Here is an 18,412-nt window from a genome sequence, read left to right as displayed (position 1 = left end):
ACATGTCTGAAAGATCTGATAAATGGACTTCATCCATTCCTGCTCTTCCCTACCCCTGCACTCCGCAGTGCTGATGGGAGCAGAACCTTTGGTCTTTTGTAAGAAGAGGGAAGAGATAAACAGGTTGTATGCAAAAAGGCTTTTTGTCAGCACCCAAACATTGTGAAACACCAGTGACTGTCACTGTAGCTCAGAACAGTCACACTGTGATGGCTGAGAGGACCCAGCAGTGCAAATACTGCACACGAAGCCTTGTGTTTGAACAGTGGAACAGAAGCTGAGGCAATGCTGTGAGTGCCTGTGTAAGTAATGTAAACCTTTGGGGATCTGGGAGGCTCTTCCCCTAAGTCATAAAATTATTGCAAATGGATCAACTGAGGCAGCCAATTGATTACAGGATTTAATACTTCTACACTTAAGCTAGTATTTATTGGTGCATAGTAATTCCATTAGGTAAGAACCCACCTGCTGATGTGCAAAGATGAGTTTGTTCCACCTGAACAGTTTTATCTTCTCTGGCATACTACCAAGCCATGAAATCACATCACGCATTTTAACAGACTTGTAATTTATTTTAAAAAGATTGAAGATAATCTGGAGCAAACTGCTCTACTGGTCACTAATGCGCAGCTCTCGAGTGACAGCAGTACACCAGGATGACTGCTAGGTGTAAACCTCCAGCTCAAGGACTAAAGATCTCTTGAGCAAGTTAAAAACAAACCAAAAACCCACCCAAACCCCCAGCACTGGATGAGGCTAACGGAGTCTTTTTTATGTAACTGGTTTCTGGTGGAGTCCTCTGAACCTGTGTAAGTAATGACCCCACCCCTGCTTCAACTCTAGTCATCTAATCTTCACCTTTTGCCTAAAATCATTCAGCTTCAACATTAAGGTGCCTCATGCAACCACACTTTCTATGCTAGTGGCGGTTCTTGGGCCTTCCAGGGCCCTCTCACTGCAAGCAGGTTGGCACAAGAGCTGCACAACATGCTTTTGGCTTCTGTCATAGATTTGGCATTTTGCTTTTGTTTTGATGCTTGATGAGGGGCAGCTAAGACACTTCAGAAGGGTGAATTTCCACCAGCTTGGATAACACTTCCTCAAATGGCACAGGCATAGCTCAGCAGGCTTCTGTCTTCTATTGTAGTGGCAGCCTCACTCCCAGGCCTGAGGCTGTGGGTCTGGACATACTCACTGGGCGCTTCTGTGCCCTTTCCATCCCTGCAGCTTTCACCCAGCTGTTGATGATGCTCGCTTCAAGCTTGCGCACTTGTGTGACGGATGGGGGGTCAGCTGGATTGTGTCCTCTAGAGAAAGCAGAGCAGGGTGAGCTGGTCAGCGGGGGCAGCTCTTTGCCTCTCGCACAGGGAAAGCCAAGCCAGGGAACTGACGGACAGATTATCTGTTTTGTACTTGATATTTATGCCCTGGAAAAAACTTACAGCGTGGTGTCCACAAAGAGTTTGGGAGGCAGGCTGGAGAGCCCCAGGCTCTCCCTTGCATTGGTGGCTGGTGTCCTGTGCTCCGGGGCTGAAGGCTGATGGCTAATGCCAAGAGACACTGGACTATTTCACGTGACTGACAGCTACAGGCTATCGCACACTTGTGCCAATCCCTGTACAAGAACGTGTTCCAATGAGAGTATGTGAGCTTAGTGCTGAGTTCTGCACTGCCTTGCTTCCCTGGAGGCCGGAAGAGCCCTGTGCTGGGGAAGAAGACTGCTCTTCTACAGTTAGGCCGTGACAGTCTGTGTCCAACCCCTTTTAAAGGATCTCCTGGATCTTTGGACTGTGGCTAAGATCTAACCCTCAGGCAGGAGGATTTTGCCAGCCAAAGGAGAACTCGCTACTTACCGCAGGTCTAGGTGATGAGCGCCTCCTCTAACAGTCAGTGCAATTAGTGAAGGGCTGAGGCTGCTATTTATCTGGAAGAAGAAGGAGCAGAGAGAAAGTCTCACCAAGTGACCAGGTGGAACTGGGCATCTTCTGAAAACTGCAAAGTGAGCTGGTCAGGACTGAGGACAGGCATGGGAAGAGCCCCCCCGTATGCCTGACATTGTGTGCAGAGCTGACAGTCCCAGTAAGCCCAATGCTCCATCTCAAATGAAGTGAGTCTATGATCATTAATGTCCTGGGGCAACTCAGTGGTTCAGTGTAAAATAGCTGCCAGCAGAAACTCACATGTAGCCACTACTGCTCTGAAAGGGGGGGGTGTGCGTGCGTGTGCATGTGTGTGCGTGCGTGTGTGTGTGTATCACCTGGAAAGGCTGCTCTCTGTGCTGGGGGGTGCAGCACTCCACATGCTTACCCCTCCTCCAGCCCAAGGATCCAAGTCTCCATTTGAAAAAATGATGTTGCTTGCGCTTTTCAGGTCTGAAATTCAGAGAGGTGACATGTGAGAGGTCTTCCTGCCCATTTACCCAAACGCATTTGGCTACTGCAGCAAACATGGCCAAGAACAGAAAACACAGGAGAATAAACCAAATTCTTGGCAGTTTTTAAGTATTCCATTTTTGTCTTGAGGAGATACAGAAACCTGTATCAAGGCTGTGACTGTCTGCCAGGACCTGTTAGTGCATTGTGCCTGTCCCCACAGGCACAGGCAGGTGGGACAGGCAGACAACTGAAGGGTAGTGCCAAGGGACGAGCAGCCACCACAAACTCACCTCCTCCCCAGAAGTTTATCTGCAACCAGTGTGCTCGTGGCCTCACGTGCCATTTCCTCCAGCAGTACTGCTCCCGCATGGCCTCTGTGAAGGGCATCTCGGGGAACATATCAGTCACGTTGTTGCTGTTGAAAGTTAAGTTGATCTCCGTGCAAACCTAGGAGAGGTAGAAGAGCTGTCACGGGGGGGGGGGGGGGGAACCAGGATAACCAGGAACCTGCTGGTGTCTCCAAAACTTTACCTGGTAGTCCCAGGCCTCAGCGTCCGGGCCGATGCCACAGCCCGTGGGGTCAGCACAAGACTGGTATAGCTGGTATATGTCATAGCACTGCGCCAAGCCAGAGGAGTTGTAGAACACCCCTGCCAGGGGAACAGAACACAGTGCCAACCTGTGAGCACCTCTCTGTTGCCTCACCCACCACCTTCCCCCCAAACCACACGGCCAAGGGGGGCTGTCCCAGCTGGACAGGGGTGTCAACCTGGAGCAGGGGCTGACCAACATTAGGCTACAACCTCAACTTAATGCCAAAGCTTTCACATGGTCTCAAGCCTGGCTGTGGATACCCTTTGCTTCTGCTGTATCCACAGGGAGAAAAGAGACTACAGGTGCTCTCTGCTTGTGCCAAAAAACTGGTTCACTAGGTATTGGGAAAACCCTAGGCTTCAATCCCCAACACCAGCAAGAGCAGGCTGCACACAGGATGTTAGCTGACTGCTTCAAGCTGAACAGGACACAAGTGCTGAGACCTTCCCACCCCCTCCTTGAAAGCAGCTGTTGTCTGAAGCGATAAAATCTAGCCAGGGGGCCAAGGGTGGCCTGTCACAGACAGGATTTTGTTTGTTGTTCAAGGAGGAAAGATGGCATGTGCAGACTTGCCCAGATGAAAGAGTACCTAAACAGGCACCCAACAAAGCACTGCTGGGGAGCTGTCGAAGAATGAGCTGGTCTTTGTGCAGATGGGTAGTTACCAGATAGCAAGGAGGAAGAATGTGGCTATGCCGGTAGCTGTCCACTGCTGCCAGTGTCACAGCCAACAGGCAAAACCCACAAACACTGTGGGGTTTGTGTGATAATCAGCACCAAGAGCTCCACTTGCAAACAGCCCCAAGCAGCTCTGCAAGGCACAAGGCACACTGCGCCTGCAAAGCGCTGGGCAGAGGCTGCTGAGGAAGGGACTGCTGCAGCTGCTGCTGTTTGGATGGCTCTGTGTGCTTGGGCAGCACAGCCTCAGCTCTCCTGAAGCAGGAAACGCCTGTCCCGACTGCAGAAGAGTACCCAGGGGATGCACTGACTGCATGCAGCTGAGTCCCAGGGCTGCTTCCAGAGCCATGCTGCTGCGCTCGCAGGCCGGCACAGCGAGCCTGGTGTCAGACACCTACCTGGCTAAACTCCTGGATGGGCTCAGCAGCCTCCGCATGCAAAGCGCGCTGTGTGATGTGACGCTGGAGGCAGAAGGGGTTTGCTTTCCAGCCCACAAGATCATTTTAGCTTCAGCAAGTAATTACTGCAAGATCCTGTTTGTTGGAAACCTGACTGGAGCAGGGAGCCCAGACAATAACATTCGGCTGAAAACTGTCAGTGCTGCTGGGCTGAGGAATGTTCTCAACTTCATTTACTCCAACAAACTAGACCTCTCATTGCAGAATATTGAGGAGACCTTCAAAGCTGCAGAAACGCTCCTGGTTCGGGAGGTGATCAAGCTGTGCTTCCACTTCCTGGAGGGTTGCTTGAACTGTGAGAACTGCACGGATGTTCTTACCATTGTTAACAAACTCGGCCCAGCAGACCTGAGACAGAAAGCCATGTGCTACGTAGGGCAGCATTGCAAACAGATCCTGGCTGATCCGCAGTGCTTGAAAGACCTAGACCGAGGAACCCTTTGTGAAATTTTGGCCAAGACCGACACAGAGGGATGCAGCGAGCTGGAGCTGTTCAGAGCTGCCATGAGCTGGCTGCAGCACGACCACACACGGCTGAAAGATGCAGCAGAGATTTTAAGGCACATAAGATTCCCTCTCATTCCTCTATGTGATCTGCAGCGATGTATCCAGGAAATGCCTCTTACGAGGCTGGATTCAGGCTGCCACAGGTACGTGCAGGAGGCTCTGAGCTACCACTCCCAGCTGTATGCTCAGCCAGTCCTGCAGACCCAGAGCACAAGCCTCCGCGCTGCTTCCACAGTGCTGCTTGTAGCTGGTGGCAGAACCACCACCAACCACGTGTGCAGAGAGATATGGGCTGCGGACCAGAGCTGCAGCTCCTGGCACAAGGTCGGGGACCTCTGCATGCCAGTGTACAACCACTGTGTCACCATCATCAATGACTTTCTCTTTGTCATCGGGGGACAGAGCAAATTTGATCCCACTGGAAAGCAACCGTCAAATGAGGTAAGGCATAAGAAACGTTTAGCCTTGGAAAAGTGGCTGGGTGAGGAAGGGAGGGAGTCATTCCTCTTGCACACCACAGCTTTCCCAACTGTACACATTTCTTAGCACTCTGGGCAGTTACTGAAAGCCCTTGCGAATACAGCTTCCAAACTGCCTGGGAAGGAATCAGCTCCTGCCCTGATCTCACCTTGCTTCTACTGTAAATCATTATCCTAATCTGTACACAACTTCCATGGTGCAGGTTCAGCCAGGTCCACATCAGTTGAGAAAGCAACCCCATGAATGCTATCCCCATCCCCACTGTTGCTGCCATGGGACTCATCCTTGGGAGGCATAGCTGAAGTTCACCAATTCACTTGAGAACCGCTTGCTCTTCGGCTTTGCTCTGGAAATGCAAATCTGCTTTAGGTCCCCGGACCTTCCCCTTCTGCCTGGGGAGTAAAAAGACTCGTGCAGGATTTTATATTTTCCTAGATGGCTCCAGTGAGCTTGCTAGCAAAACCAGCATGTTTTCCTTTCCCAAGCTCCCAAGTGGGCTTATTTCAGCACAGCTCAACAGTGCCACTGCAAACAGCAACTCCCTTCCACTGCCTCGAAGGCAGGAGGCAGCTCAGCAGCAGCAGAGCAGAGAATGCTGCAGCAACAGGGCTAACAGCCTAAGCTCAGCATCCGCCCCATGTGGTTCTGCCCTTGCTCAGTGACCTGGGCTTTCTAACAGGAGTGGCAAAAACAAGCTTCTGAAAAACTGCTGAACAAGATGTGAGTGGAAGCCCAGCCTTAGCAGAGGTGCTGTGCCCCTCTTGTCTTGTCACCAGGGATAAGGGGAGGGGAAGCCACTCCTGCCTCCTCCTGGACAAGAGCAGCAGGCAAAGCTGGGAGAACAACATATTCCCAGACCCCCCTAGACCTCCAGAAAGGCCTTATCTGAGCCTCCAGCTCTGCTGGGAGGTGCTGCTGTAGCAACTGGCTGGCAGTAGAAGTTGAGCCCGTTCAGGTCTGAATATAAAACCTTCCTTAGTCTAGGGAACTGCTTCTCAGTTCTTGAAGCCACACAAGACACAAGCCAGTCACGTGCCACCTTCTAACTCTCAGCCCTCTGCTGTGATCCTAGGTTTTCCGATTCGATCCCCGCAACACCTCCTGGCTCCAGGTCGCCAGCATGATGCAGAGGCGGACGCGCTTCCACGCAGATGTGCTGTCCGACCGCATCATCGCCGTGGGTGGTGGGACACTGCTGGGGACCCTTACATGCACGGTGGAACTGTACCAGCCTGCTGACAACAAGTGGGAGTTCACAGCTCCCTTCCCCATGCCTATTGCTGATCATGCAGGCACGACCCACAAGGGAATCCTCTATATTTCAGGTGATCAAGCTGGCAGAAAGCAGCATATTTTCATATAGTTTCGTTGATTTTTGCTAGCATCTTAACATCACAGTCTAAACCTGCACCCAGACTAGGAACACCGAATGCTCCAGGGTCAGTTTCCTGCTGTTTTACCACAGCTTCACTGCCCTCCTATGTTCTTCCAGTGTCACCTTTAATGTCTTACTTAGTTCAAGACATTAAAGGGGATACCATCTACTTGTAATTCACAGCCCTGCTCACCTTTGACCCTGCAATCCTGGCTGAATCCCAAAGCTTTGCTGTCTGAAAGGTAAACCAGGAGCAGGCTGCCATAGTGCTATGGATGGGATTAAACCCTGATATTAATCTCAATGGAAGATGTGGGACTAACGCTCCTGTGCTGCTTTGTTAACCTGTACAAAAAGAAGCATAATGCGGGCTCTTACTGTACAAGGGATCCTCAGTCTTTACAGGGATTTTTTGGTAGATGGTGCAGGGTGTTTGACAGTAAAGCAGCATGGGTTTAAACACTTCAGGAAAGTATTGTAGGATACTTAGCTTTTGCAGCTACTAGATTGGACTTAAAAGATAATCTTTAGTTTGTCCTAGGAAAAGTACTGTTGTTTGTGTTACTACCTCTGAGTTAGAATTCCTGGGCCAGTCTGCCATTGCTGCAGGCTCCCTGCTCCATAAACCAGTTACAGCCAGCTGGGATCACTGCACTGATCCAGTCCAGGTTAACTTCAGTTGCACAGTTGCAATGAAGGACACTTCTCTGTGCTGGACTGTACACCTGAGGCCCCAAGAGCAGGGAAGGCAGCACACAGGCTGTCCTGCCCCGGGACACACACCCCAGTGACAGCAGGGCTCCTGATAAAGGTTCAGATGGGGAATGGCTGAGATTCAAGTTATTTAAGCCCCTGCTTTGACTCAGCCTATAATGCCGCAGGCAGCTCATTTAACCTCTGTTGGTCTCAATTCCTATCAGAAAGCAAGGACAAAATTGCTTCACAGAGCTTCAAACACACCATAGCAATCTAGCCTGGGTAACACTATACCCCTCTGGTGCAAGATGTTCCCTATAGGATTCATTTCCTTCTAAACTAGTGCAGTTAACTGCAACTTTGATCTGGCCAGCCTATAGCCCTGCCCAAGCAAACAGAAAAATGAAGAGCATTACTTTAATACAGGATTTAAACCCAAGGTCCAAGCAGACAAAGTGTCTGTCCAGGTGAGCTGGGGTCTACAGCCAACCTGAAATACTATTGTCCTTGTTTGCAAAGGCTCTGCAGGCTGGAATTGGACAGACACGCAACTGGAAACATTTCCCCTCCCCATAGCAGCACTTTCCTTCTGCAAGGAGGTTTTTATAATGCACACTGAAATACACAAGTGAGTGCCTAAGAGAGAAAGTTGACCACGGCACTGGCAGATTGGCAATGACCTTCTGCCAAAGACCCAGCGTTCAGAGAGCTTTCAATGCTTTTCCTTCAAATCCCCATTTTGTGATTGCTGGAAGCAGATTCCCTAATGAAAGCTGCCCCTGGTTACACTCGAAATACCCCAAGAGCTGGAAATCCCCCAGTTTACAGAAAGAGCTGGAACTGTTTTGGTTGGATTTTTGTTCTGTTTTTGTTTTCCTCTTTAAAAAAGGGGAGCAGCTCAGGTTTTGAATTCCGCACCACATCAGCTGTGCAGGATGTGTGAAATTTTAAACCTGATCTTCCTAGGTATTGTAAAAAAAAAAAAATCAGCTCTCCTAATGCTTGCAGAAGGTTTGCTGGATGTCAGCCAGGACGATGGACAGATTTTCAAGACTTCTGCTCTCCTTCTAGGGGGCTTCTCTGGGGGTAAAACCTTAGGAGACACTTACAGCTACCTCCCTCACCTCCGACGCTGGATATGCAATAGTGCCATGGCTTTTACCCGCTGTGATCATGGGATGGCTACAGTCAGAGACAAGATCTTTTGCATTGGAGGAAGGACACTGAAAGGAGTAAGTTTATTATTTGCTCTTATAGTCTCATATCTGATCCAAAATGGGGTCTCCCTCTTTGACAGGCCTTGATGTTTCTATTCCATCAGGTACCAGCCTCTTAATGGACTGGTGCAGTTGCAAGTCAGGCCAATAAGCTTACAAAAATATGCCTGCCATTATAGTCATGCACATAAGAAGCACCCCTCTTGTTACACTCTATTTGCTGGAGTACAAAGGAGGCTGCTAAAAGCATTTTCTTTAAATAGAGGAAACACAGGTGAAAGTGCAGGCTGCTAATGCAGGAAAACATGTCACGTACCCTGCCCCAAACACACTTACCACCAGATTTGCCTTGTTGGAACTTGGAGGGAGTGAAACACTGGCAGACTGGAAGAGGAATGGGCTGCAGTGAGGACACTAATCTGGATTTTAGGAAAGATGGGGTTAAGTCCTGAAAACCTGGATTTCCCACCTCTTAAAGAGGAGGGAAAGCGCTGCCCATTGTGACTGAGGGGCTCACTCTAGGAGAATCCTCTTCCCTGAAGCCAAGACAAGTGAGTTTTCAAAGATCATTCAGCAATTCCCATTTGAAAGTGTAAAGACTCAGGGCCTGGCCCCACTATAACCTGAGGGGTATGGCTTCTTCTGAAGGAATGAGGGTGTCTTAGAGCACGTAGTTACTCACTGAGAAAGGGATAGAAAAGAGAAACTGTACATCAAGGCTGACATCAAATTCCTCTGGATGACACAAACTCAGTTATTGTCCACAATTCAATGCAATATAGCCACTTCAGATGATTTCCTTTGTCATGTGTTAAAAGTCTGGAGAGCAGGTACGACTTGGGCTATGTCAGTTCCAGCAGGTCCCTGTGGCTCCCTGTTCAGCTCACTCTTCTGATTTTCCAAGCAGAAAGCTCCTTCAAAGCCGTGACATCCCAGAACTTTGTTCAGCTTCTTTTGAGGCTCTGATTGCTAAATGTGGATAAAACATTTAGCCTCTTAAGCCCTAAGGTAGTTAAATCGATGTTGAGACACTGATTTCCTTTGTCATGAACCAGGCGAGCCTGATGTGACAGGCATGACACAATGTGTGAGTGTTGGTATGGTTCTTTGCAGGTGGAAGAATGGATTCATGTGAACGAGATGGAATATTATTGTCCTGGAAGCAACCAGTGGACAACGCTAAAGCTGCCCCCATTCAACTGCTGCCAGTTCAGCATTGCAGCCCATGACACTACACTCTACCTTGCAGGAGGTGGGGCCCTGCAGCGCATGCAGAAAGAAGACAGTGTTTTCCTGTATGACACAGAGGGGGGTGTATGGAAGAAAGCCAGTCCCCTGCCTAAAGCTCTGGTGGATCATGCCTCTTGCATGATTAAACTGTCCCAAGTGAATGCAGCTGGTGGGACAGGGAGAGGTACCAAGTGCTTCCCTGCAGGCAGGAAGAAGAAATCTGTCTTCAGCTTGTTCATCACAAAGGAACCAGAGTTCCACTCTGGCTCACAGAAGAAGTAGGATGTGAATATGTAAAGCAGATCCAACAGTGTTTGCCAAGACATTAGTATTTTAACAACTATTCTAGCTGCCAGTCAAGCACCCGAGCATCTTTAGCAGTGATTTGGAATTAGTACGTTTCTGACTTGGTGCTATCATGGTGACATGCATAATTTACAGAAAAAAAAAAAAATAAAAAAAGGATTAGTTCCCAATCCTCCTAAGCTGCATTAAACCCATAAGAATTCCTTAAATAACTTTTTTTTGCCATTCAGGACCTGTTTTTCTGAATAACAACCAAGGTAGAACTTATTTTTAACGAGCAGCTTGAGAGACTTTATGAGGAAGTCTTCAAAAGAGCTTTAAATTCTCTCTCTAATAATTCCCTTACAAACACTGATGGCTGATATATTGAGGATTCACAGAGACATATGATGAGAAATTTAAGATTGTCTTGCCACTGGATCATAGGTCACCATGAGGACAACCTTGTCCTCAACAAGCAGAGCAGAAACTTTCCATCAGTGAACATGCACTGAACCTGTGACTGCTTGAGCAGATGGCTAAACTTTTAGAAAAGAATCAAGTACCTTAGAAGTCCACATCTTACAGATGGTTACAGGCTAAGGGGCTGCAATGCTGAAAAACCTGACAAGAATAAGTTTGGAAAGGTGAGAAGATGAACTCATGGGTCAGCACAGGATACCCCAATAGACAATATGGGGCAAAACATCCCAGTGGGAGATGGGAAACACACAAGCTCCCACAATACATATCCTGCACAACAATGCAACAGTTCTACTTAAAGGTGCTTCTAGAGAACAGGGTGTTAAAGACCATGATAATATTAACTCACCAACAAGAGCAGCCAAGCCTTGAATTGGGTCTGTGTGGGCAAGGATTTGTTCACAGCTGACCTGGATGAGACATTACAGGCAAATTGCAGACAGAATAGTTAACAGTCTCTGCTTTCTGCAAGAGCTAAGCTGGAAGGTTCATTAAAATTACTGCTTACATATTTTATGGTTCAGCAGATTTCCAAGGGTCTAATACAACAGGTAGGGGCTTGGTGGTTGTTTTGGTTTTGGTGGTGGTAGGGTCAGGTTTTTTTTTTTGGTTGGTTGGTTTGGGATTTTTTTTCCTTCCTTCTAGCAACAAAATACATAGAAACAAGGAGACAGGGCCAGGACAAACAGTTCCTTTACCAAGTTAAATAGCTGTGCAGAGGCCACAGTGATAGGCAACAGCACCTCCTACAATCAGAATAATGTCCTTCTCAAGGGGAGGTAGAATAATTACTTCCATTTTACAGATTGTTAAACAGTCCCTAGAAAGGTACTGGCTGCCCAGTGGAGCCAAAGACAGCATCTCCTGAGTCCCAGTACAGTGTAGCCTGTATGTCCTCTCATGAAATGTGTATTTTGCTCCAGGCAGGGCTCAAGCCGTAAATGCCACAAGGCCAGAGGCAAATAAAGTCCCATCAGTGTGGTGTGCTGAGTGTAGCAAAGAAGAGCAGCATGACGCTGACAGCACACCAGATGAAACCAACTGAACAGCAACTGGTAATACTTAAAAAGGAGCCTGATTTTTAGATCTCCATCTCTACCCACCAAGAAAAATACATCTACAAAAGTATGTGGGCTACAACAAAGCAACTTCAGTGCTTTAAAGCTGAAGTCAACAAGCTTGCGCAGGCCTTTGCATCTAAGATAAAGGCAGAGCAGGGTAGGAGTGCCTTCAGAAAATGCTCCCTGATGAGCCTTATGCAGTGCATTTCAAATGCAGCAGTCACCAGCAGATAGAAGTTTAAACAGCTACTGTTACTTACAGTAACAGTAAACAGTAACTGTTAGAGTAGAAAGGCTGCAATATCCACCACCACCTCCCCCTGTCACCATCACCAAGGTGTGTGCCTGACTGTCCCAGGCTGTGCAGATCCTGCACTCGAATCATGAAGATGCACATCACAAACCCCAACACTCTCCTGTGTCCTGGTACTCACCTTCACCGGATTGGCAGGGAGGTGACCCATGAAATCGGTTTTGTAAGGGTAGTTCATCATGGCCATCATGGTGAAGGCATTCCTAGCAAATCCAAAAAGCTGGTAAACATCCTCCTTGTTAGAGATCTTATTGCATGTGGCCATTTTACTACTAATTTCATCATAGGCTGCAGAAGAAAGGAAAATAAAAACCACAAACTTTAACAGAGGAAAGTAATACCTGGCTTCGGCATCTTGTTTCACTCAGGAGTAAGGGGATGCTGTAACACATAGATGAGGTTTCTAGTGGGAACAACACATTATATCTCAAGTTACAACATGTGGATGTTCAGGCATATTCTTTCTGTGCAGCTTTCCAGGGGAGCCCAGGGAATCAGCATCCACTAAGACAGCAGCAGTGCCATCTGGCACAGTGAGAATAGCATCTTAGTACAAGCCTGTCCTTGCTCATGCCCTGCCTGGCTGCCTCCTCTTTGCTCCTGCTGGCTCCCTACCTGGGGTCTGCTGTGTCCTGCAGGGCAGTGTCCCCAGGCAAGCTCCCATACAGGTCTGCAGTAAGAATTGCCAAGAAAGAATGATTCTCACAAAGTCACAAAGGATTCCTGAGATGTGCCTTCAAACTTCAGTGTAATGCAGAGAGGTCAGCTGGGGTCAGGAAATCTGTCTTTGAAGACATTCCTTCGAGATGCACTCATATACCTTTGAATTTCTGCTGGGGAAAGCTGCTCCCTTCATCCTCCACGTTTTTGAGCTGCAGTCCCCATCCTACTCTAGAAGCTACCCATCAGAGCTTGGCTGTCTTTATTTGGAAGCCTGGGACTTGTCTCTGGACATTTACTTGAGAGCCTAAGCCTTAAATATGACTACCTTATCCACCCAGCTGCAGAAAGCATGGCCCCAAGGAGACCTTGAAGAGCTTGGCTATTTAACAGTAACATTTTTCCTGCTGTGACCCAAAGCTGAGTGGGGTTTTGGACCCCAGCTCCTCTGAACAATTCCAGGACCAGCTGCTGCTGTGAGGCACAGCCCCTGACATGAGGACCACAGACCAAGTCAAGCCTTGAGACAGGCTAAGAACCCACCACAGCTCCTCCAACACCACGCAGGGCCCCCAGATGATGCTGCATGGGCCTGTGACACCTCATCTGGCCTACCTGGGAGCGAGTGCAGAGATCTTCACCAGCCTCTGTCCTTGTCTTCACCTAACTACCCAACTGGAGATGAAAGAGATTATGATGGCTGCTTCAAGACCGAGACTGCCTTGCAAATATTTCTCAGATTGTCCAGTAGCTGAGCCACGCAGTTGTCACACACACCTGAACATTTCTCAACAGTGTGAGTGCTGAGGACAAGTATCTAACAAAACATGGGGCTTTACCATCAGAAAATGCAGGTGTTTTGCACCTGCAGGTATTTTTGCATTTTGGTGCATAAAAGACAGTTTCATTACACTGTGCAAGCTCCCACACTGATGTTTTTATTTTTGTGTCAGTTACGAATTTCAGTGCTAACTGAAACTGTTCATTAAATCAAAAACCAAGCAGGAAGAGGCAGCCAGGTGGGCATTTGCATTGATTTAGTGGAACTAATTGAAGACCTAGCTGAAGTAAAGCTGTATCAGCTCTTTTCCACATGGCTGCAACTGTCTGCTGCCAGCCCCTCGGAAGCCATCTCCTTACCTCCGCTCAGGAACAGATCCTTAAGCTGCTGGAAGGCTTTGCGGACAGCAGGGACACAGCCTGGACTTGACTTCTGAAAATCCTGAAGGGACAGAAAAGACACAGAATTATGGCTGCACAGAGGAGGTACTTTGGACATTGCAGTGGGAAGAACTGCCAGAAGTACCAAGAGATAACAGGGGTTACTGGCCCACTGCTCATAAAAGCTCATCTGCATCTCCAGGAGTAGTGACATCAGTTCTTCTGCCTTGTCCTCCAGACAATCAGCACCTCCCAGCAGAAGCCAACAGTCTGCCAGTCTGCACAGCTCAGACCAAGCAGCAACTGTTTCACCAGATCTTCCTGGGGTAAGCTTTTAGGCAAACACTTTGCACTTAATGGAGCCATTAGACTGGACATGAAGCAGCGAGACACATACCTTAGCCAGGACATGGGAAGAAGATGCCAAGCTGCTAGGCACAGAAATTTTTGGGGGTTTGTTTGTGGTCTTGTTTTGTTTTCAAACACACAATACTGCACTTTGTAAGAAGGAGCGATGGAGAAGGCAGTTATGCATGGAGGGCAGAGCACAAGTTTGGGAACCAATACCTGCTTTTTTCTTACGCCCACCAGTGACCTGCCAGATGACCAAGAAGACCATGTCCTTTTTCTTGGGAAAAACATCACGGATCCTGAAAAAGCCCTTTAAAGTATGTTTGGTGAGCTGTGGCTCCTTACACTGGAGTAACAAGTTGTTTCTGTTACTGAAAGCTCTAGCAACTCAAACTGTTTCTCTTCTGTCAGCTTGTAAGGCAGTTTTAGATCTACTGGCAATCAGTAAGAATTATCAGGGCTTTTTTAAGATCCTTTACCATGCTAGAGCAATGGTTAAGTAACGGTAAATCACTAGCTAAGTGTTTTTGTTACATAGTCCACCCTCAACTAAAACTAGATTTGGGACCTTTCTTTCATTTCTAACTCTGCCTTTGTCTGATAGTTACACCTAGATAAATCATCATGGGGTTTTCCACAGTTTACCTGGGCAACTCTTCAGGGGTTCCAAATCTTCTCCTGGTTGTGCTTATTGATCTTCATCTACTAATGGCTCTAATTGGAGTGTGGGGATGGATCAGCATGGGACAGAGGAGCAGGTCTGCTCTGGCTGCCATGATGCTGAGCTCCCCACTAGCCATGCTGGAGTGCAGCAGCATGCTGCAAACTACCACCCATTCCAGTTCTTTCCTGCAGACCCTTAGGACTCAGGAACAGTTCAGCTGAGACCTCAAAGAAGCAGGGGCAGGAGTCATTACAGCCATTCCAAGGAAAGCTGTTTCCCACTCCAGGCTGCCAGCTTTACTCTTTGGAATCACCTAATTCAGATGTCTAAACTGATTAAAGTTAATGGCCCAAACAGCCCCTGCAGCAGTATCCCTATGGGAAGCATGCATGCATATGGCTGTATGTGTAACATTCACACAGGGGGTTCTGCCTGGCTGTATGCAGGGCATTTGGCGTATAGAACTTATGCTTACTCAAAATCAACTTTCTGCCCTTTGCTCACTTTCCCTGTGAGCTAGAGGCTTATGAAGTGAGCTGGGAAAACTCAGTAAGTCACAGAGAAGCTGGATTTGAGACTGACTCACGGGAAGAGAGAGCTCCTGCAATGATTCATGGAAGGTTTTTGCCTTCATTACTATTAACAACTCTCAGGGGTGTTCACTCACCAAGAGCAGCGACTTAATTCAGATTTCAGATGCACAAACTGGTTTTATGCAAACACACTGATGATGGAAGGAACTACTTTGAAAGCAACAAAATGTGCTTGTTTAGGATCACAGCCCAAAGGTCAGCTTATTGCTTCAGAGAGAACAGATTTTAAACATGATGGGAGAATTTGGGGCATGCAAAGGTCAAAGCCCTCATTTCAAGGATGTGTAATGACTCAACATATTCACAACTGAAGAAAGACGCATATCAGCTGAACAGGGCTTCTGAGAAGGAATTAGCACTGATACCGGGAAATAAAGGGTTAACATTGTGCCTGCTTGCTTAAGCAGTCACTGTGCTTGGTGAAGTAGAACCGTAGGAGTCAAAGTTGCAAGAATGGTGAAGCAGAATTGTAGGAGTTACAGCTGCTAGACAGAATCGTAGTAGATAAGATTCATAGCTTAATATTTTATATTAATATTATTAATATTAATATTAATACTAATATTAATAAACAAGACATTCTTGTTTAAATAGTATCTTTAGAAAGAAAAGGAACAAAAGATAGCCAGAGTAACAAAATTTGCAAACCTGACAAGTTTCTGCTTCAAGATACATAAAACCAGCTTGTACCCAACCTGAGGTTTGGATAGGAGCTGAAACCCTATTGAATCTGCCTGAAAGCAAGAGGTTACTCGCGGTGATGAAGAGGAACTACAGGCCTTCATCCTCACGACCCCCTAACGACCACCACCAGGAGGCACTGCACAGGCGCACCAATGGGACAAATGCCAGAAAACTAATTATAATACTAGACAGGAATAGGTTTTGCATATGTATTAGGCGTGAAGCAATCTCATGTTTAGGTAATCATTATATGTAATATAAACGAACTGAGTGGCAAAGGGGGTGCTCATGCTTTTGGATGAGCAACCCCCATGCGCCTCAGCTGAATAAAGCATACCTACTTTACAACTCTAATGAGTTGTGGAGTCAGTCCGCATGTCAGCTCAACCAGGGAAGAATTCTGACTGCAGGGCCTGTCAGATGACTAAGTAGTATTACATTTTTTGTTTTAAAATTTATAATTTAAAGACAGTGTTCTTTTATTGTCTTCAACAGTTAGAGTCTTTTCTTTACACTTAGTGGCTATGCTATCTATAAGTCTCTGCATTGAAATAAGGTTTTCATATATGTAAATAAGGGCAAAAAGACCACAAGTTTCACATACAGGTAGTTCATGCAACTCCATGTGTCACCCAGTTGTAGAAATTCATGTTGAAAAGAGACAAAACAGACAACATCACAAGACTTCAGTACTGCCAGGTAGTACATGTCTTTCCTTATAAACTAAATGTAAGTCAGTTCTAAGCAATAGCACCCTCCTACAGGTCCTATGTCCTCAAAATGTGAAAGCCATATTTAAATTTTGCTTTTAAGTATGCCCAGGACACCTTGAATATTTTTAGTTAGTGAAATGCAAACATCTTCGGATTAAGTAACTGCTGTGAATCATTGATAACGATGCAAAATACAACATTCTGGGAGAGGATCTGAAGAATAAATTATCCAAAAGGAATTAAGGCAGGCAAAAAGGAGAACTTTCAGGCTGTAAAATGGTCAAGTTACTAGAAATGGGGAAGTGAATCCTTAGAGGTACTAAAAGTGCTGAAACCAAACTGTGCTGCCCAGAACAGCAGTTCTGGGGTCTGATATGCCAACAGCTAAGGCAGTGCTCAGCCATCACAACTGCAGATGCTGCTGTTCCTTGCAGGCTCCCACTTAATTGCATTGCCTGCCCAGCACTGATGCTGTGAGGACAGATGTCTGTTTAAACACATGGAAAAGGAAAAAAAAAGTCCAGCCTTCTTAAAGGAAGAAAATAATGCTCCTAAAAAGTGGTGCTACTTACTGCTGTTACATCTCTGAAGAACTGGGTGGGGTCTCCAAGCCCAGCCACAGACAGCAGAGGAGCACTAGCAGCTAATGCTCCAGCCACAATGTTGGGGTATTTCATCCTCATGTAAGCGCTGAGCATTCCTCCATAGCTGCCACAGGAGAGACAAAAGAGTGATTTCCTTTAACAGGCAGCTAAGAACACAGTAACTCAACAGTTCAGGCCAGCATTCCCAGGCTCACCTAACACAAGGCAAAAAGAAGCTTGTGGTTATCTTAGTAGTTTCCATCCTCATCTAAAATGAGCAGCACACACTGTGTTCTTACTGGGCTTTCCCCAGCTGCTCACCCCAGATTGGTGGGAATGCAGCAGCCCAGTGTGCTTCTGCAGCCATACATAAATCCTGCCTCAATACTGAAATCTTCACCATACTGCATATGCCCTGACATTGCTAAACTAGTAGGGGTCAAGTGAAGCTGTCACTTTTTCAGTGGGGGAAGGAGACATATTCTGCATACAGGATTATAAAGACTAGCCAGGCTTTTAGCAAGGGGTGTCCCTGGACCCTAAAGAATAAGCAGCACTCTCTGCTGCTGGGAAGTAGAGAGTGTTCCCTCTGGACACCCCAAATAACAGCTGCATAGATGATCAGCACAGACACAGGGAAGGGGAAACAAGCTTAGAGGTGTTCAAGTCTTCCTCCCCACCACCTCAAGTGGTTGCAGATCACCCACATGTAAAGCAATATGCATTTCTTGGGAACAGGCATAGCTGAAACCTGCCGCAAGTAATTTCAGGTTAAAGTTTGGAAAAGTTACAAGCAACAGAAGAGGTATTTTATTTTCTCCCATGGCACATGCTGTGCTACTCCAACACTGCCGTATTTCAGTATTTTTCATAGAATCATAGCATGGTTGAGTTGGAGATGAGCCATGAGCCTTCTGTGACTCGGGCAGAGTGGCTGGAGCTCTTGCTGGTGAAGACTGTGGCAAAAAAAAGTCGTTACATACCTCAGCCTTCATTTGGGAAAGAACTTCTGCTAGGAAGCAAGGAGCAACCAAGCAGCAGATTGCAGAACAACTATAAAAGAGCCTAGAGTGAAAATGGCTGGATGTTGTTAAAGAGGCTGTGTTTAATAAAAAGCTGGGTGGCCCCTGAAAAGAATATTTTCCCAATTATTAGTTTTCTGTATTTCCAATATAAAATGTTCTGATCCTACAGGACGAATTTCCCATTTTCTGCAGTTCTGGCTGTCTCGCACATTGAAGCTACCTAGA

The 18,412-nt window shown here is 47.1% G+C and overlaps 1 protein-coding gene across 1 annotated transcript in view; it reads right to left on the bottom strand.

Annotated features, from left to right (window-relative positions):
* Nucleotides 1-1,138: 1,138 nt before the first annotated feature.
* The window catches only part of DPP7 (dipeptidyl peptidase 7), a 28,980-nt gene continuing 11,706 nt past the window's right edge, over nucleotides 1,139-18,412 (bottom strand). Inside the window, exons 6-14 of the mRNA XM_061479660.1 lie at nucleotides 17,151-17,286; nucleotides 13,553-13,634; nucleotides 11,874-12,040; nucleotides 10,728-10,788; nucleotides 2,907-3,025; nucleotides 2,666-2,822; nucleotides 2,308-2,372; nucleotides 1,854-1,924; nucleotides 1,139-1,307 (exon numbers count right to left, since the gene is read on the bottom strand). Of these exons, the coding sequence (XP_061335644.1) occupies nucleotides 1,139-1,307; nucleotides 1,854-1,924; nucleotides 2,308-2,372; nucleotides 2,666-2,822; nucleotides 2,907-3,025; nucleotides 10,728-10,788; nucleotides 11,874-12,040; nucleotides 13,553-13,634; nucleotides 17,151-17,286 (1,027 nt within the window). The remainder of the gene's footprint in view (nucleotides 1,308-1,853; nucleotides 1,925-2,307; nucleotides 2,373-2,665; nucleotides 2,823-2,906; nucleotides 3,026-10,727; nucleotides 10,789-11,873; nucleotides 12,041-13,552; nucleotides 13,635-17,150; nucleotides 17,287-18,412) is intronic.

Source organism: Pezoporus flaviventris, unplaced genomic scaffold, assembly GCF_033815535.1.
Source record: "Pezoporus flaviventris isolate CSIRO_AGI_PZ_B2104156 unplaced genomic scaffold, CSIRO_AGI_Pfla_v1 ptg000154l, whole genome shotgun sequence".
NCBI lineage: Eukaryota > Metazoa > Chordata > Aves > Psittaciformes > Psittacidae > Pezoporus > Pezoporus flaviventris.
The sequence above is the reverse complement of the archived record's forward strand: the minus strand, read 5'-3'. Positions and strand labels throughout refer to the sequence as shown.